This window comes from Danio aesculapii, chromosome 2 (assembly GCF_903798145.1).
Source record: "Danio aesculapii chromosome 2, fDanAes4.1, whole genome shotgun sequence".
NCBI lineage: Eukaryota > Metazoa > Chordata > Actinopteri > Cypriniformes > Danionidae > Danio > Danio aesculapii.
Genome location: NC_079436.1, coordinates 20,960,820 through 20,974,353, shown reverse-complemented (window position 1 = coordinate 20,974,353; position 13,534 = coordinate 20,960,820). Strand labels below are relative to the sequence as shown.

Below are 13,534 nucleotides of genomic sequence, written 5' to 3'. Positions count from 1 at the left end.
TATGACTCTTCGGTAAAAAGTCAGTATTTCACATGATTTTGGTATGTTATTATTTAAATGTTATTGAAGTAGGGAAAATAAACATTCGTACAAAAAAAATTTTTCATTAATTTAGCAACATTCCACATGAAAAAGGGGAAAATGTTTACAAAAAAAAAAAAAAACACACAAATAAACCAATAAAACAGTCATAATTACACAGTAAACACCTAAATAGTAAGTTGTGAATATGAAAAGGAATGTGAATAGTCATGACAGCCGGGTAATGACTTTAATACTATCAATTTTGTTTTAAACTCGCAAATAAAACACAATTACAGCAAAACAAAGTAATAATAGCATAGCCTACATGCAAATTCATGATTATTATATACCCAAATATGAACAAAAGTGAAGATTTCTGATTATCCCTCATTTGAATTCATTTACGCGAATAAACATGAAACAAGATTATAAAACTGCAGCGCATTAAACACACGCGTCTTTAATCTACCGCAAAACACAGAGTAGACGCGCACTACAAGTTAAAGCACAGATAGCGTGACCGTCTCTCTCGGAACCGCAGATGGCGTGAACGCAGTGAAATGCATCCGTTTCCTGCGAGGAAGTAAGTGATTCTGGATCTCTTCCACAGACTGCTAGGATGGGTCTGACCTCGACCGATAAATATAATTTGGTACTTTTCGCTCTGGAATTAGGTGAGACATTTAAACTCAAGTGGAATTACTCATGATTTGTTTGCATGTAAGTTTACTGTAAAAGTTACAGTTTAGTTAATTTGGATGTAGTTTACTTTGCACATTGTAAACCGAGGATGTTATGAATTTTTTACGAGCATTTTTTAGGATGAAAAATTGAGTGTAATGTTCTGACTAATTTTTTTTCTGTTGTATTTCAGTTTCTTTTACTCAGACAGCATGTGCTGGAGGAACATGCGAAACTATATTTAAAGGTTTCTCCGACTGTCTGCTCAGTCTTGGAGAAAATATGATAAACTATACCCAAGAGCTGGACGACAGAGAAAACCTTCAGACCATCTGCTCGTAAGTACACACTGTATGCTAGCATAATTGAAGATTAAAACTAAGCGTCATATGACTGGTAATTTGACATATCCTTAAATTGAGCTCATGCCATCCAAAACTATTTGGACTAAGAGAGACTGTGTTTATCCACATGCAGATATTGGGATGACTTCCACTCTTGTGCCTCCACCGCAATCGCAAACTGTCAAGAAGGAACAGACCTTTGGGAAAAACTGAAACTGCAGTCGCGGAGCTTGAACTATCAGGGAAGCTTGTTTGAATTATGCTCAGGGAATAATGGAGTATCTCTAGTTTTATTACCTCTGGAACCGAAGATACTGCTGATGTGTTTCTCCACACTCATGGCTTGGCTTGCTTTTGAGTAATAAACACGATCTGACCTGAAACAAGTTACTAAATGGATATTATGCACCCTTATTTCTCTTGGAATGAAGCTATTCATGTTTTGATGTAAAGTATGTGATTTATGATCAATATAAGACATCGTGGCACTCTTTTGAAAAATAGGCGTTGAAGAATTTCCTAAATTTGGATTCTTAGTAGAAACTGTTTTAAACAATTTCTTTAATTTGAAGTTAAAATACATGGTTATGGTGTTCCTGTGTAAAAACAATTAATATTCTGAATCAAGGAGCAATTAATAGCATGCTTTTAAACAAAATATTATTATTATAATCATTAAATGGTCAAATTTAACATCCTTTAAATTAAAGACCATCTGTTCAAATAGAAAAAGCTGATTTTTATTTCTACACTAATACTTTTAAGATTAAAATGCCAGTTTTCAATACCATCAATTATAGAGGTGTCTTTTCTGATGTTGAATCTGGAACATATGACGTTCAAATCAAATAAATCATGCAATGTTTGTATTAAGAGCCATCATTTTCTTGAAACTGCAAATTCTGTTGTGTTTTGGTATTCTAATTCATTTAAGTAGCTTAAATAAGTAAATTTAAAACTGTAAAAAGTAGGTATTCATTAATTAACAAATTTTACCACCGCATATTTTTATAGAAATTGTACATAGGCTGTTTTTTGTAAGCTTATATATGCCTTCAAATAGCATTATGGGATGTTTGTCTTTGCTTTAACAACTTTAGATGTTCAAAACTGAACTTTGTAATTTAGCAAAGAGACTTTTTAACAAATGTGTAGTGTAATTATTCTGTAATTACACAGATTTATTTATTAGTGCAAGTTACTTTTGATAAAATGCAGTTAAATACACACAATCCCACACTCAGGATGGTGTAAAAAGGCTGTAAAAGGTTTATTATTTAATTATTATTCTACACTTAAAATAAACCAACATAATAATAATATGAATGAGAAATTCTGCAGTTTATAATCAATATAAAACCATGTTTTTGCATATTAATAATTACTTGTGTTTCCAATAAACATGCCACGTTTCATTTTGATTCTCTTAAGAACCTTTAAAGAACCTTTCCTAAAATAAAATATTTTTTCTTACTGATATTTTTCTTCCTCATTGATAAAAGTGTATTAATCTAAAGAGTTCTTTTTTACTTTAAAAACATCCTTTTGCACAAAAGAAAGGTTCCCCAGAATATATTCTCTATATATGGTGCTATCAATGCCAATAAAACACCTTTATTTTTATGAGTGTATATTTTTTCACAGAGGCTGAGCAGTTGCATGTGTTTATTTAAAGTTACAGAGCCTCCAGCGTTCCTCTTTAATGACAGCAGAAACCTGAACATCTGTCTAAAGCCATGCACACACTATATATTAAAATGGAGGAAACAGGATGGAATATAGGAGAAGTACAGATGCTCTTTTTCCTGTGAATCCCGGCCCTCAAAATAGGACCACGGCCTGGTTATTAACACGTGCAGTGCTGAGGGTCCGAAGCGTTCCCCAAAGGCATTCATTCACTCAAGCACATCTGTCTTTTTGTTTGCTAGAGACTGAACAAAATAACATCAAATCTCATTCAGTCACCCTGAGAGTACAATGTGCTGTACTGTATGTGGGATATGTTGCGTGTGTGTGGAAAGTGGAATAAGAGTTGCTTGAATTATTTAATCAATATCGTTTGCAGTTTTTACATGCAAATGTCTTGTCTCTGCTCTGTCTATGCAAATTCCAGAGCAGAAAATGTAAGCGACTCATGAGTGTTTAATTATTTAAAGTCTCCTCTGGACTCGGGACAGCTTCAAAAACACAATAAACCACTCAGTTTGGCATGAACGCTTAGCATGTGCTTTTTTTGGCATCAAAAGTAGGTTTCTCTCAGAACATTTTGCAATTGGAAAACATTGTCTATGAAATGTCTATGTCAGAGTGGCATGATTCTGGATATAATGAGAATGATGTTTTTTGTTTGTTTTAAATATAGATCACTATATGAATAGATCAACTCAAAAAAATATATTTTTGCTGCTACTTATTTATATATTATACTACTTATTAATATATTTTAAACTACTTATTTAAAATGAGCTAAACAACACAACTCTGGAGATTTTGGGGGAATATGCGTTACTGATTTGTGTTGGGACAACATGAATGAATTGTGTGGAACCATGCATTTTTTTACAGTGTAATACAAATAAATATGATAGAGGCTCATATTGATATGATAGCATCACGCAGTCTCTGCAGATTTGTCAGCTGCACATTCATGATGCAAATCTGTCGTTCCACCACATCCCAAAGGTGCTCTATTGGACTGAGATCTGGTGAGTGTGGAGGCCATTTGAGTACAGTGAACTCATTGTCATGTTCATGAAACAAGTCTGAGATGATTCACGCTTTATGACATGGTGTGTTATCTTGCTGGAAGAAGCCATCAGAAGATGGTCATAAAGGGATGGACATGGTCAGCAACAATACTAACGTAGGCTGTGGCATTGACACGATGCTCAATTGGTACTTATGGGCCCAAAGTGAGCCAAGAAAATATCCCCAACACCATTACACTACCACCATCACCCTGAACCATTGATACATGGTAGGAGGGATTCATGCCCTTATGTTGTTGATGTCAAATTCTGACCCTAGTGTCACAGCAGAAAGCGAGACTCGATTTTTTGAAGATTCCTTTTTCCAATCTTCTGTTGTCCAATTTTGGTGAGCCTGTGCGAATTGTAGCCTCAGTTTCCTGTCTTAGCTGACAGAAGTGGCACCCGGTGTGTTCTTCTGCTGCTGTAGCCCATCTGCCTCAAGGTTCGATGTTTTGTGTGTTTAGAGATACTCTTCTGCTTACCTCGGTTCTAACGAGTGGTTATTCGAGTTACTGTTGCCTTTCTATCAGCTCAAACCAGTCTGGCCATTCTCCTCTGACATCAACAAGGCATTTGCGCCCACAGAACTGCCTCTCACTCAATATTTTCTCTTTTTCAGACCACTCTCTGTAAACCCTGGAGATGTTGTGGGTGAAAATCCCAGTAGATCAGCAGTTTCTGAAATACTCAGACCAGCCCGTCTGGCACTAACAACCATGCCATGTTCAAAGTCACTTAAATCCCCTTTCTATAATTTGCGTTAACGAGCAGTTGGACAGGTGTAACTAATAAAGTGGCTGGTGAAGGATACATGTATTGTGCATCAATATTTATCTGCTGATGTTTGATTAAAGCTATCAGCATATCTGCAATAATATGAAAAAGGCCAAATGATGGATAATCCAATGTCCAATGTTTGTCCCAGATTAAATTTGTTAAATACTTGCTAAATATCATCAGAAACGATATGTACAAAATGTCAGATGTTTCATTATGACAGCTGCCCTTTCTGGGTGGAAAGCTGATCTGAATGTATGGTCAGACTGTACATGTCTCTGTCAGACAAATTCTAGAATAATATTGCATGTCTGTTCGAATCAAGATTTGGATCTTTGTACAATTACCCAATGTAACTTCATTTTATAATAACTACACAACACCAAAATCAAGTCAAAAACGAATTATTTGTTTTTGGGGATCTGTGTAAACAAAAAGTTTTATTTTTGACAACAAAGCTGTCTGTACATGAAGCTATTATTTAAAAACATATTTAGTACATGGTTAAAGTTTAGATAGATTTTAATCAAATCTCTGAATATGCAAGTGTTTTCAACACTTCAAATACATCATGTGTTTTGAAAATCTGGGTAATAGCTGATAAGACCGTTGTACGAGTCATAAAAAGTTTAGTACAAGCCATGGAAATGCCTCTGATGAATATCATTATGTGAAATATTTAAGATGTCAGAGCAGATGATGCCGCATATGTGATGAATCTGAAAGTGTTCTTTACAAACAGTGAGAAAACCATGCATCATCTCAGTGAGAAAATATCAGTAGGACACAGTATTTACTCAGTATTTAAAGAAGCCCATCAAGATATTTTATGTTTAATAGACCTCAAAACATAGACATTATAATGTGATTGGAAAGCTGGACAAAGTAGTGCGGATCCAAATGCAGGTTTATTAAACAGAGATGGTCAGGCAAGCAATAGTCAATTCAGGGACAACAGATGCACACAGGAAATTCAGAGTCGTAGTCAAATAATCAGGCGATTGGTCAAAAGGCACTTAACGTAAACAAACAAAACAACAAAGCAAAGGTCTAACACGGAAAGACAAGGCAAGAAAACAGCGTTGTAAAGTTCACAAACAGTAACAAGACTCAACAACTAGAATGTGTGTCTGTGCTGCCTTTAAAGTCCATCTAATCAGTCTTTGAGCAGCTTCCAGCTGTGTGAGTGTAATCATTCGTTATCTGGAACAGGTGTGTGTGTGGTGCATGACTAGAATTTGTAGTCCTTATGTCAGCAGATTTGTAGTCCATTAGTGATCTGCACAGGCTGGGTTGCTGGTGATCGTGACAGGCATCTTGGTTAAAACAAGGATAAATTATACATTATACATATTCAAATCATTATATTCAGTAATTCAGTATATTGTGTATTGATATTGTACATGTTTATTATCACAATTTATTAAAATACTGAATATAATGATATGTATTCTGATTAATGTATCTAGTACATATATTCATGTCATTATATTCAGTAATTCAATATATTGTAATAATGAACATGTACAATATTGATGTTGTTCGCACTTCAAAATACAATTTAATTATTTATTATTTAAACTTTTAGTGTTTTTAAGAAGATCTGCATTGTCTTTGAAGTGGTGTTCAACAGCAATGCATGGAGACTTAACTTAATAATTAACATTACTATTTGCACATGTTGATTACATGATGAAATAAAATTGTGACTTTTTATAGGCCTTTTTTTCTGGCAACATAAGTGTGTTATATTATACTACTGATTTATTGAAAAAACTGATTTATTGTCCAGGATAAATCATGCTTTAAAAACTATTGCTACAGTTTTTACTAATTTTGATATCACATTATTTATTTGAGGTTTCCAACTAATTTCATGATCCAGTACAACACCAAGAAACTTAACTGCATATACTCTTTCTATAACTTCATTATCAATTTTTAAATCTGTATTATGTCTACTTTTTAATTTCCCAAATAACATAACCTTTGTTTTACTTATATTTAAAGACAATTTGAATTTATTCATTTCTGTTTTAGTCAACTCCATATGTTTTGGTAAATTATCCCCACAACAAAAGATACTTCATCACCTGTGAATAAAATAAAGTTAAACAACTCTGATATCTTACACATATCATTAATGTAAATTATAAACAATATTGGACCTAAAACTGATCCTTGTGGTACGCCGCAATTTACATTTAGATATGAAGATTTATGGTTGCCAGTTTCCACGAACTGTTGCCTGTTTTTTAAATAACTGCTTATCGAATCCAAGGCTACTCCTCTAATACCATACCTTCTAATTTATTTACCAATATATTATGAATTATTGAAGCAACAAAACCAACAACAAAAAAAAAAACCTCAAGTAATTTAAACTTTTTTCAAGTTGGATTGTGTACCTTTTCCAATTTAGTTTGTTTAAATTGTTTACTTTGAACATGTATATAGAATAAAGAAATACACTAAGTCTCTTTTGTTAAAAAACCTGTTTAAGTAACCCTATATTGCAGTTTATATATAGACAATACCCAACATCATAATAAAAGCTTCAGCAATTAATTGCAACAAGAAAATCTGACATCAAAAGCATAAGCTGGTTACACATCTAACAAACATTCAGTATTTTTGACTAGTCAATTTGTAGACAACTAGTCTACATTTCGACTATTGTTAGACATATATTAGATTTTCAGTGACATCCCAAATTTAAAATAAGTTTTAGCCAAGAAGCCTATGTTTAGATGTCTGTTAGATGTCTTTTAAACACAAAATTGCTTGCTTGGAGCCTATTTAAATCATGTATTTTTGAGGAATTATTATTTTGTCTTGCTTAAATTCATCAAGAAAATGTTATTTATTGGCAAAATACTTAACTACAGTTACAGCTTCCAAAATCACTGTCACGTCGAGCCTCTGAGGCCCTTGCGGCTTCAGTTTGATGGGCTGCAAACGGAGAGAGTCCAGGCTCTTTCTGGATGTTAATAATGGAGGAGGTTGTGTGAATAAATGGGGCAGGCGGAGGATCCTGTGGAACGGATGAATAATACACACAGATGACATGTTTGAATGCATGCAAGTCAAGGAGAGACATGAAGGTTTTCAGAGGTCCAACTTAATAGTGCTCCGAATGTCATGAAGATGTAAACATTTGTAATGACATTGTTTCTGTGGGATAGAATGCTGGATATACAGTATGCATGATTGCTGTTTTTTTATCTGAAGGACAGAGCACTTTTATTTTTAAATCCTTTCACTGTGATTTTATTTAGCAGCAATATAAAAAACAACAAAGAATTCATTTATTCATTTTCTTTTTGGCTTAGTCCCTTTATTAATCCGGGGTCGCCACAGCGGAATGAACCGCCAACTTGTCCAGCACGTTTTACACTGGGGATGCCCTTTCAGCTGCAACCCATCACTGGGAAACACCCATACACTCTCATTCACACACATACACTATGGACAATTTAGCCTACCCAATTCACCTAAACTACATGTTTTTGGACGTGGGGGAACTGGAGCACCCGGAGGAAACTCACTCAAACATGGGGAGAACATGCAAACTCCACACAGAAATGCCAACTGACCCAGCTAAGGCTCGAACCAGCGACCTTCTTGCTGTGAGGCGACAACACTACCCACTGCACCACCGAGAAAGAATTCACAAAGAATTCAACTAACAAATAAATAAAACAAATGCTTAAATCTTATTGTTTCATGCCTGGACTGTGCATCACAAATAAACATACAAACTAACAAATAATAAATCAATAAATTCTCCATTAATGCAATAAAACAAGCAAACAACCACAAATGCTAAAGATGTCAGTTTTTTATTATTTTGCACTATAGTAAATGTTACAGTTCCAATGTTACAAATAGATAAACTAAAAGTCTACTAGTAACAGAGTTATAAATGTTACAAATATTTATTATTTGTAAATCTCTGATTATAGGTACAACTTGTATATTATGTTCATAGTACATCCATCTGTAAATATTACCCACAGTTTTTTGATAATTGCACTTATATATATATATATATATATATATATATATATATATATATATATATATATATATATATATATATATATATATATATATATATATATATATCTTGCACTTGCTGTTATTGCACTCCTGCTTAGACCTAAACTGCATTTCTTTGCCTTGTACATGTAGATGTAAAATGACAATAAAGTTGAATCTAATCTAATCTACAGAAATGTTTCAATCAATTAATCAATCAATAAATAAAACAAGCAAACAAACATGAATGATGAATGTTGTTGTTTTACTTTAAAGAAAAACGGTAACACTTTTTAAGGTATCCTTGTTTCACATGTTCCATGTACACTTGAAATCAGATTTGTAGACCCACTTTGACTTTTTTTCCACTTTTTAAATATTTCCTATATGATGTTTAACAGAGCAAGGAAATTTTCGCAGTAGGTCTGATAATATTTTTTCTTCTGGAGAAAGTCTTTTTTTCTGGTTAGAATAAAAGCAGTTTTAAATTTTTTAAAAACCATTTTAATGTTAAAATTATTAGTTGCTTTAAGCTATATATTTTTTCGATAGTTTACAGAACAAACCATCGTTATACAATAACTTGCCTAATTACCCTAACCTGCCTAGTTAACCTAATTAACCTAGTTAAGCCTTTAAATGTCACTTTAAGCTGTATAAAAGTGTCTAGAAAAATATCTAGTCAAATAATATTTACTGTCATCATGGCAAAGATAAAATAAATCAGTTATTAGAAATGAGTTATTAAAACTATTATGTTTAGAAATGTGTTGAAAAAATCTGCTCTCCGTTAAACAGAATTTGGGGAAAAAATTAACAGGGGGGCTAATAATTTAGGGGGGCTAATAACTACAACTGTACTGGCTATAGACATTACTTTTAATTATGCACAATTCCATGCAAATAAATAGACCTAACCCTCATCCTATCCCTAACCAATTACATGTAATTAATTAATATTACTCTGTTAAACGAATAGTTACACTGCAAAAAGGACGCCTTAAAATAAAGTGTGACCAAATATAAAAAAATAGCTGTTTAGTTATCCTGATCCTATTTTTAGTTATTTTGATACTACTAAAAATAGAATTAAAAAAAACAAAACAAAAAAAACAATCAAAAGCATGAATGCTATGAACATTATTTCCTTTTTGTGCACAGCTCTTATCAAGAAAATACATGAAACTATCCATAGATAAAAATAAATAAATCAATTAATTAAAAATAAAGACGAAGATGGTGAAGATGACAGATAATTTCCATTACTGTGCTCTGCTAATTATAAAAACACAAATTTGACAACTTTGGTTATTGTGCACAGCTAATTATTGAATTGATTAATTAATAATAATACAAACTATATTCGTAATTGCTGTACACACTGTTTAATTCTCTTGTGAGGAACCACTCTAATACATAAAAAAATCCACGTAAACATCTCTAAAATCTCTTTAAAAATACATTTTAGTTCTGTTGTGTGTGTATGTTTGTTTGTTTTTCCATATCGTTTTCATTTCAAGATGCCGCTCATTGCGAGAAGCCATCATTAATATAAGAGGCTGTCATTCAAAGAGGCCCCATCTGCACAGTCAGCCATAAAGTGGCCCTGGGGATCTGCTGCTGTTCCCCAGACACAAGCCCTCTTGTGCATAGAAACTATCCTTCAGACTTTATAATGTGATGTTAAGTGTCCTATTTTGCATATACTGTAGAAATGAGTGCTGAATTAGAGGTAAGTGGACCATGAATTCATTCAAGGTCAGTTGTGAACATTGCTAGCATAACAAAACTTATGACATTTAATAGTAACCATCAAACCCATTGCAGAGTAAAAATTCACAGCTGAAGATGTCACTGAACTATTATTTATCTTCTGTCTTAAGTAAATGTTATAGTGATTGTTCAAAATGAGTCGAATGTGCTATTATTTTAATCTCCAGGCTGTTATTCAAAGGAAAGGCACTTCACTAGCAGAAGACACTAACCTGGTTTAAATTTCAATTGTGTACATGGGACTGCATGCAATGCTTTTTAATGTGTAAACCTAATCCTGCCCCTAACCCTACCCCTCACAGTGATGTCACTAGCTCTATTGAGTGCATGTGTCCGAGGCTGCATGTCCCAGTCTGCATCTGTTAGTTTGCAGCCAGATATTGGAGGAACCTGCTTTTATGCTGTTCCATGACATTAGCGATGTGATTGCTTGTCATCAAAAGATCCCCCTCCCCCCCTTTTTATCAACACGGTAAGTGACATGTAACAATGCCAAAAGTTTAATATTGAAGAATAATAAAATGATGACACTGAAAAATAATAACTTCATCAAAGTTCATCCCCAAAATGAGCAAATGTTAATGAACTCACATGCAATGTTGGGCACAATAACAGTTACATAACACAAATACAGTTAGTAACTGAGTTATATCGTTATAGGCTATCTAAAGGAAAAGTAACGACTGTTATTTTGTTTTAACTACTGATCCCAATATTATAGGTTCAATGAATGAAATGGACATTTGAAGAAATAAATTATTATAAAACATTGTACACTACTATTCTACATTCATTTAATGATGCTGTGAGACAATGTGATAGATCGTAACCTAAGCACCTATTATAATATCGAAATGCTAAAATGTAGGTGATATAAATATGTCTTTAATATTTATAGCACAACTAGTCTAAAAATAAATTATGCTTCTTCATTCATTAATTTTCTTTTCTGCTTAGTCCCTTTAATAATCTGGGGTTGCCACAGCGGAATGAACCTCCAACTTATCCAGGGGGAACACCCATACACTCTTATACAATTTTAGCTTACCCAATTCACCTGTAGCGCATGTCTTTGGACTTGTGGGGAAACCGGAGCACCCAGAGGAAACCCACGTGAATGCGATGAGAACATGCAAACTCCACACAGAAATGCCAACTGACCCAGCCAAGGCTCAAACCAGCGACCTACTTGCTGTGAGGCGACAGCATTACCTACTGCGCTACCACGTCGCCAAAATTATGCTTTCTATGAAATCTAAATATGATAGATAGATAGATAGATAGATAGATAGATAGATAGATAGATAGATAGATAGATAGATAGATAGATAGATAGATTTCCCCATTTATTTTGCCATATAAATGTTGAAATATATCGTCTCAAAGAATATGGTTTAGTATTTGTAAGGCGATATCTCACTCTAGATGGCGATGTTTCACTTGAAACGCCATGTAACAAGAGAAGAAGTACGACAAGAAAGTCAACATGGCGTCGTGCAGCAGGGCTCAAGTGATCTCCCTTTACAGGATGCTTATGAAGGAGAGCAAAAAATTCCCCTCATACAATTACAGGTTCGTCTCCTTGCACTGTAGTGTGAAATAGCAGGAATAACGTTAGATATATTCTTGCCTTTGTCCCCTTTTGTGTTTGTTTTTGTTGTTTATGACCTGCTGCCATCCGAATTATACTCGCTTAGTTTATAAATAACTACGTTTGACCGAAAAAACATAAACATATTTACTGTAGTGAAACTAAATTACCATAGTTTTGCTACACGTGTAAGAGAACTGTTTGCCAAAAACAAAACACGATCACTAGATTGCTTTATAATAAAACCAGGGTTAATTTTCATAAGTAGCGCTGTTAATTACAGGCTGTTTTAATTATTTTGTAGGTTGAACAAACATTAACCATCACCACATTATTTGCTGTAAAATGCTGTTTGTTTGTAGAACATACGCACTTCGCAGAGTGAAGGATGGCTTCAGGGAAAACCTTCATGTTGACAACCCCAGAACACTGGATATGCTCATAAATCAAGCGAGAGAAAATCTGGCAGTCATCAAAAGACAGGTGAGCTGTGCCAGCCGAAGTTGACAATTCGGGTGTTCTGTGCCTTTTGGAGTTTTTATAATCAATTATTGTGTCATTACAAGATGTAAACCATAATTCAAAATAAAAGAAATAATCAACATTCCAATAAATGAAAACTTTGGTCAAACTTAAAAGAGCACTTGAAAATTCTCTTTTTTTTCTGGATTTACGGTTTAAATTTACTCTGTTTTAGAAATTTAAGTGATTATGACTCCGATTTAAGAATGAGGTCCAGTCTTTATCCTTTTAGGTGAAAAAAGACTTTTAAAAGTGAAAATGTATGAAAGAAATTTCGTAGAAGTTAAAAATATTAAAACTACAATGACTTTTCACAGACAAAAAAGTATACATTTTTTATGCTGACTATATATAAAGCAAAAAAATACAGTTAACAAAATGGAGGCTCTCACTGGCCTTCGCTATTTGTTTTGCCTTTGAGGATGTGATGTCAGCAGTTAGATATAATGTCATTTCACTATTTACAAAATCATAAGTGTAGTCAGGAGCCATGGGTACAATTTTATTTTGCATGTTGATTCTTGAAGCGTTGGACCTTACATTTTATAAATCACCAAGGTTTTATTACTTCAGTATGATGAACAAAAATTATATAATTTCAATAATTAGAAGTGCTAATGATTATTACAATTTAATTCTACGTGAATGTTTGATTTTTATCTTATCTGTGTCTCACAGGTTTCCATTGGTCATCTATATTCTGCTCAGAGGACCGTTGTGGAGAAAGAGCCTCATTTATAAATGTCTTCAGGACCAAGAATAGGTGCCCATAAAAATGGGTTGTGAATGACAAATCAGTGTAATCAATGAGCTGCACCACTGTCTGTTATTGTATATTAGAGGAAAATTTCTATGTAAAATGTTGATGTTATATACAGCAAATAAATATGTGTAAAGCATGTAAATATTAAATCACTGCAAAAAAATAAAAAAAGCTGAGTCTTAATATCAAAATAATCTAAAAAGACAATTTTTTTCTGTTATAAAATTTTATCTAGTTATAAATTGTGTCTTAATAACAGCACAGATAA

At 33.4% G+C, this 13,534-nt stretch overlaps 2 protein-coding genes across 2 annotated transcripts; both read left to right on the top strand.

Moving 5' to 3' along the window:
• The first annotated feature begins 573 nt into the window (after nt 1–573).
• Nucleotides 574–3,263, top strand: nrn1b (neuritin 1b). The gene is made up of 3 exons (XM_056466292.1): nt 574–698; nt 899–1,043; nt 1,183–3,263. Exons 1-3 carry the CDS (start codon nt 644–646, stop codon nt 1,409–1,411), a joined length of 429 nt encoding a protein of 142 aa, XP_056322267.1. The 5' UTR covers nt 574–643; the 3' UTR covers nt 1,412–3,263.
• An 8,598-nt stretch (nt 3,264–11,861) lies between these two features.
• lyrm4 (LYR motif containing 4) lies at nt 11,862–13,460 on the top strand. Its single transcript, XM_056466282.1, has 3 exons — nt 11,862–11,962; nt 12,344–12,464; nt 13,182–13,460. The coding sequence occupies exons 1-3, from the start codon at nt 11,877–11,879 to the stop codon at nt 13,242–13,244; spliced, it is 270 nt and encodes an 89-aa protein (XP_056322257.1). The 5' UTR covers nt 11,862–11,876; the 3' UTR covers nt 13,245–13,460.
• The last annotated feature ends 74 nt before the right edge of the window (nt 13,461–13,534 follow it).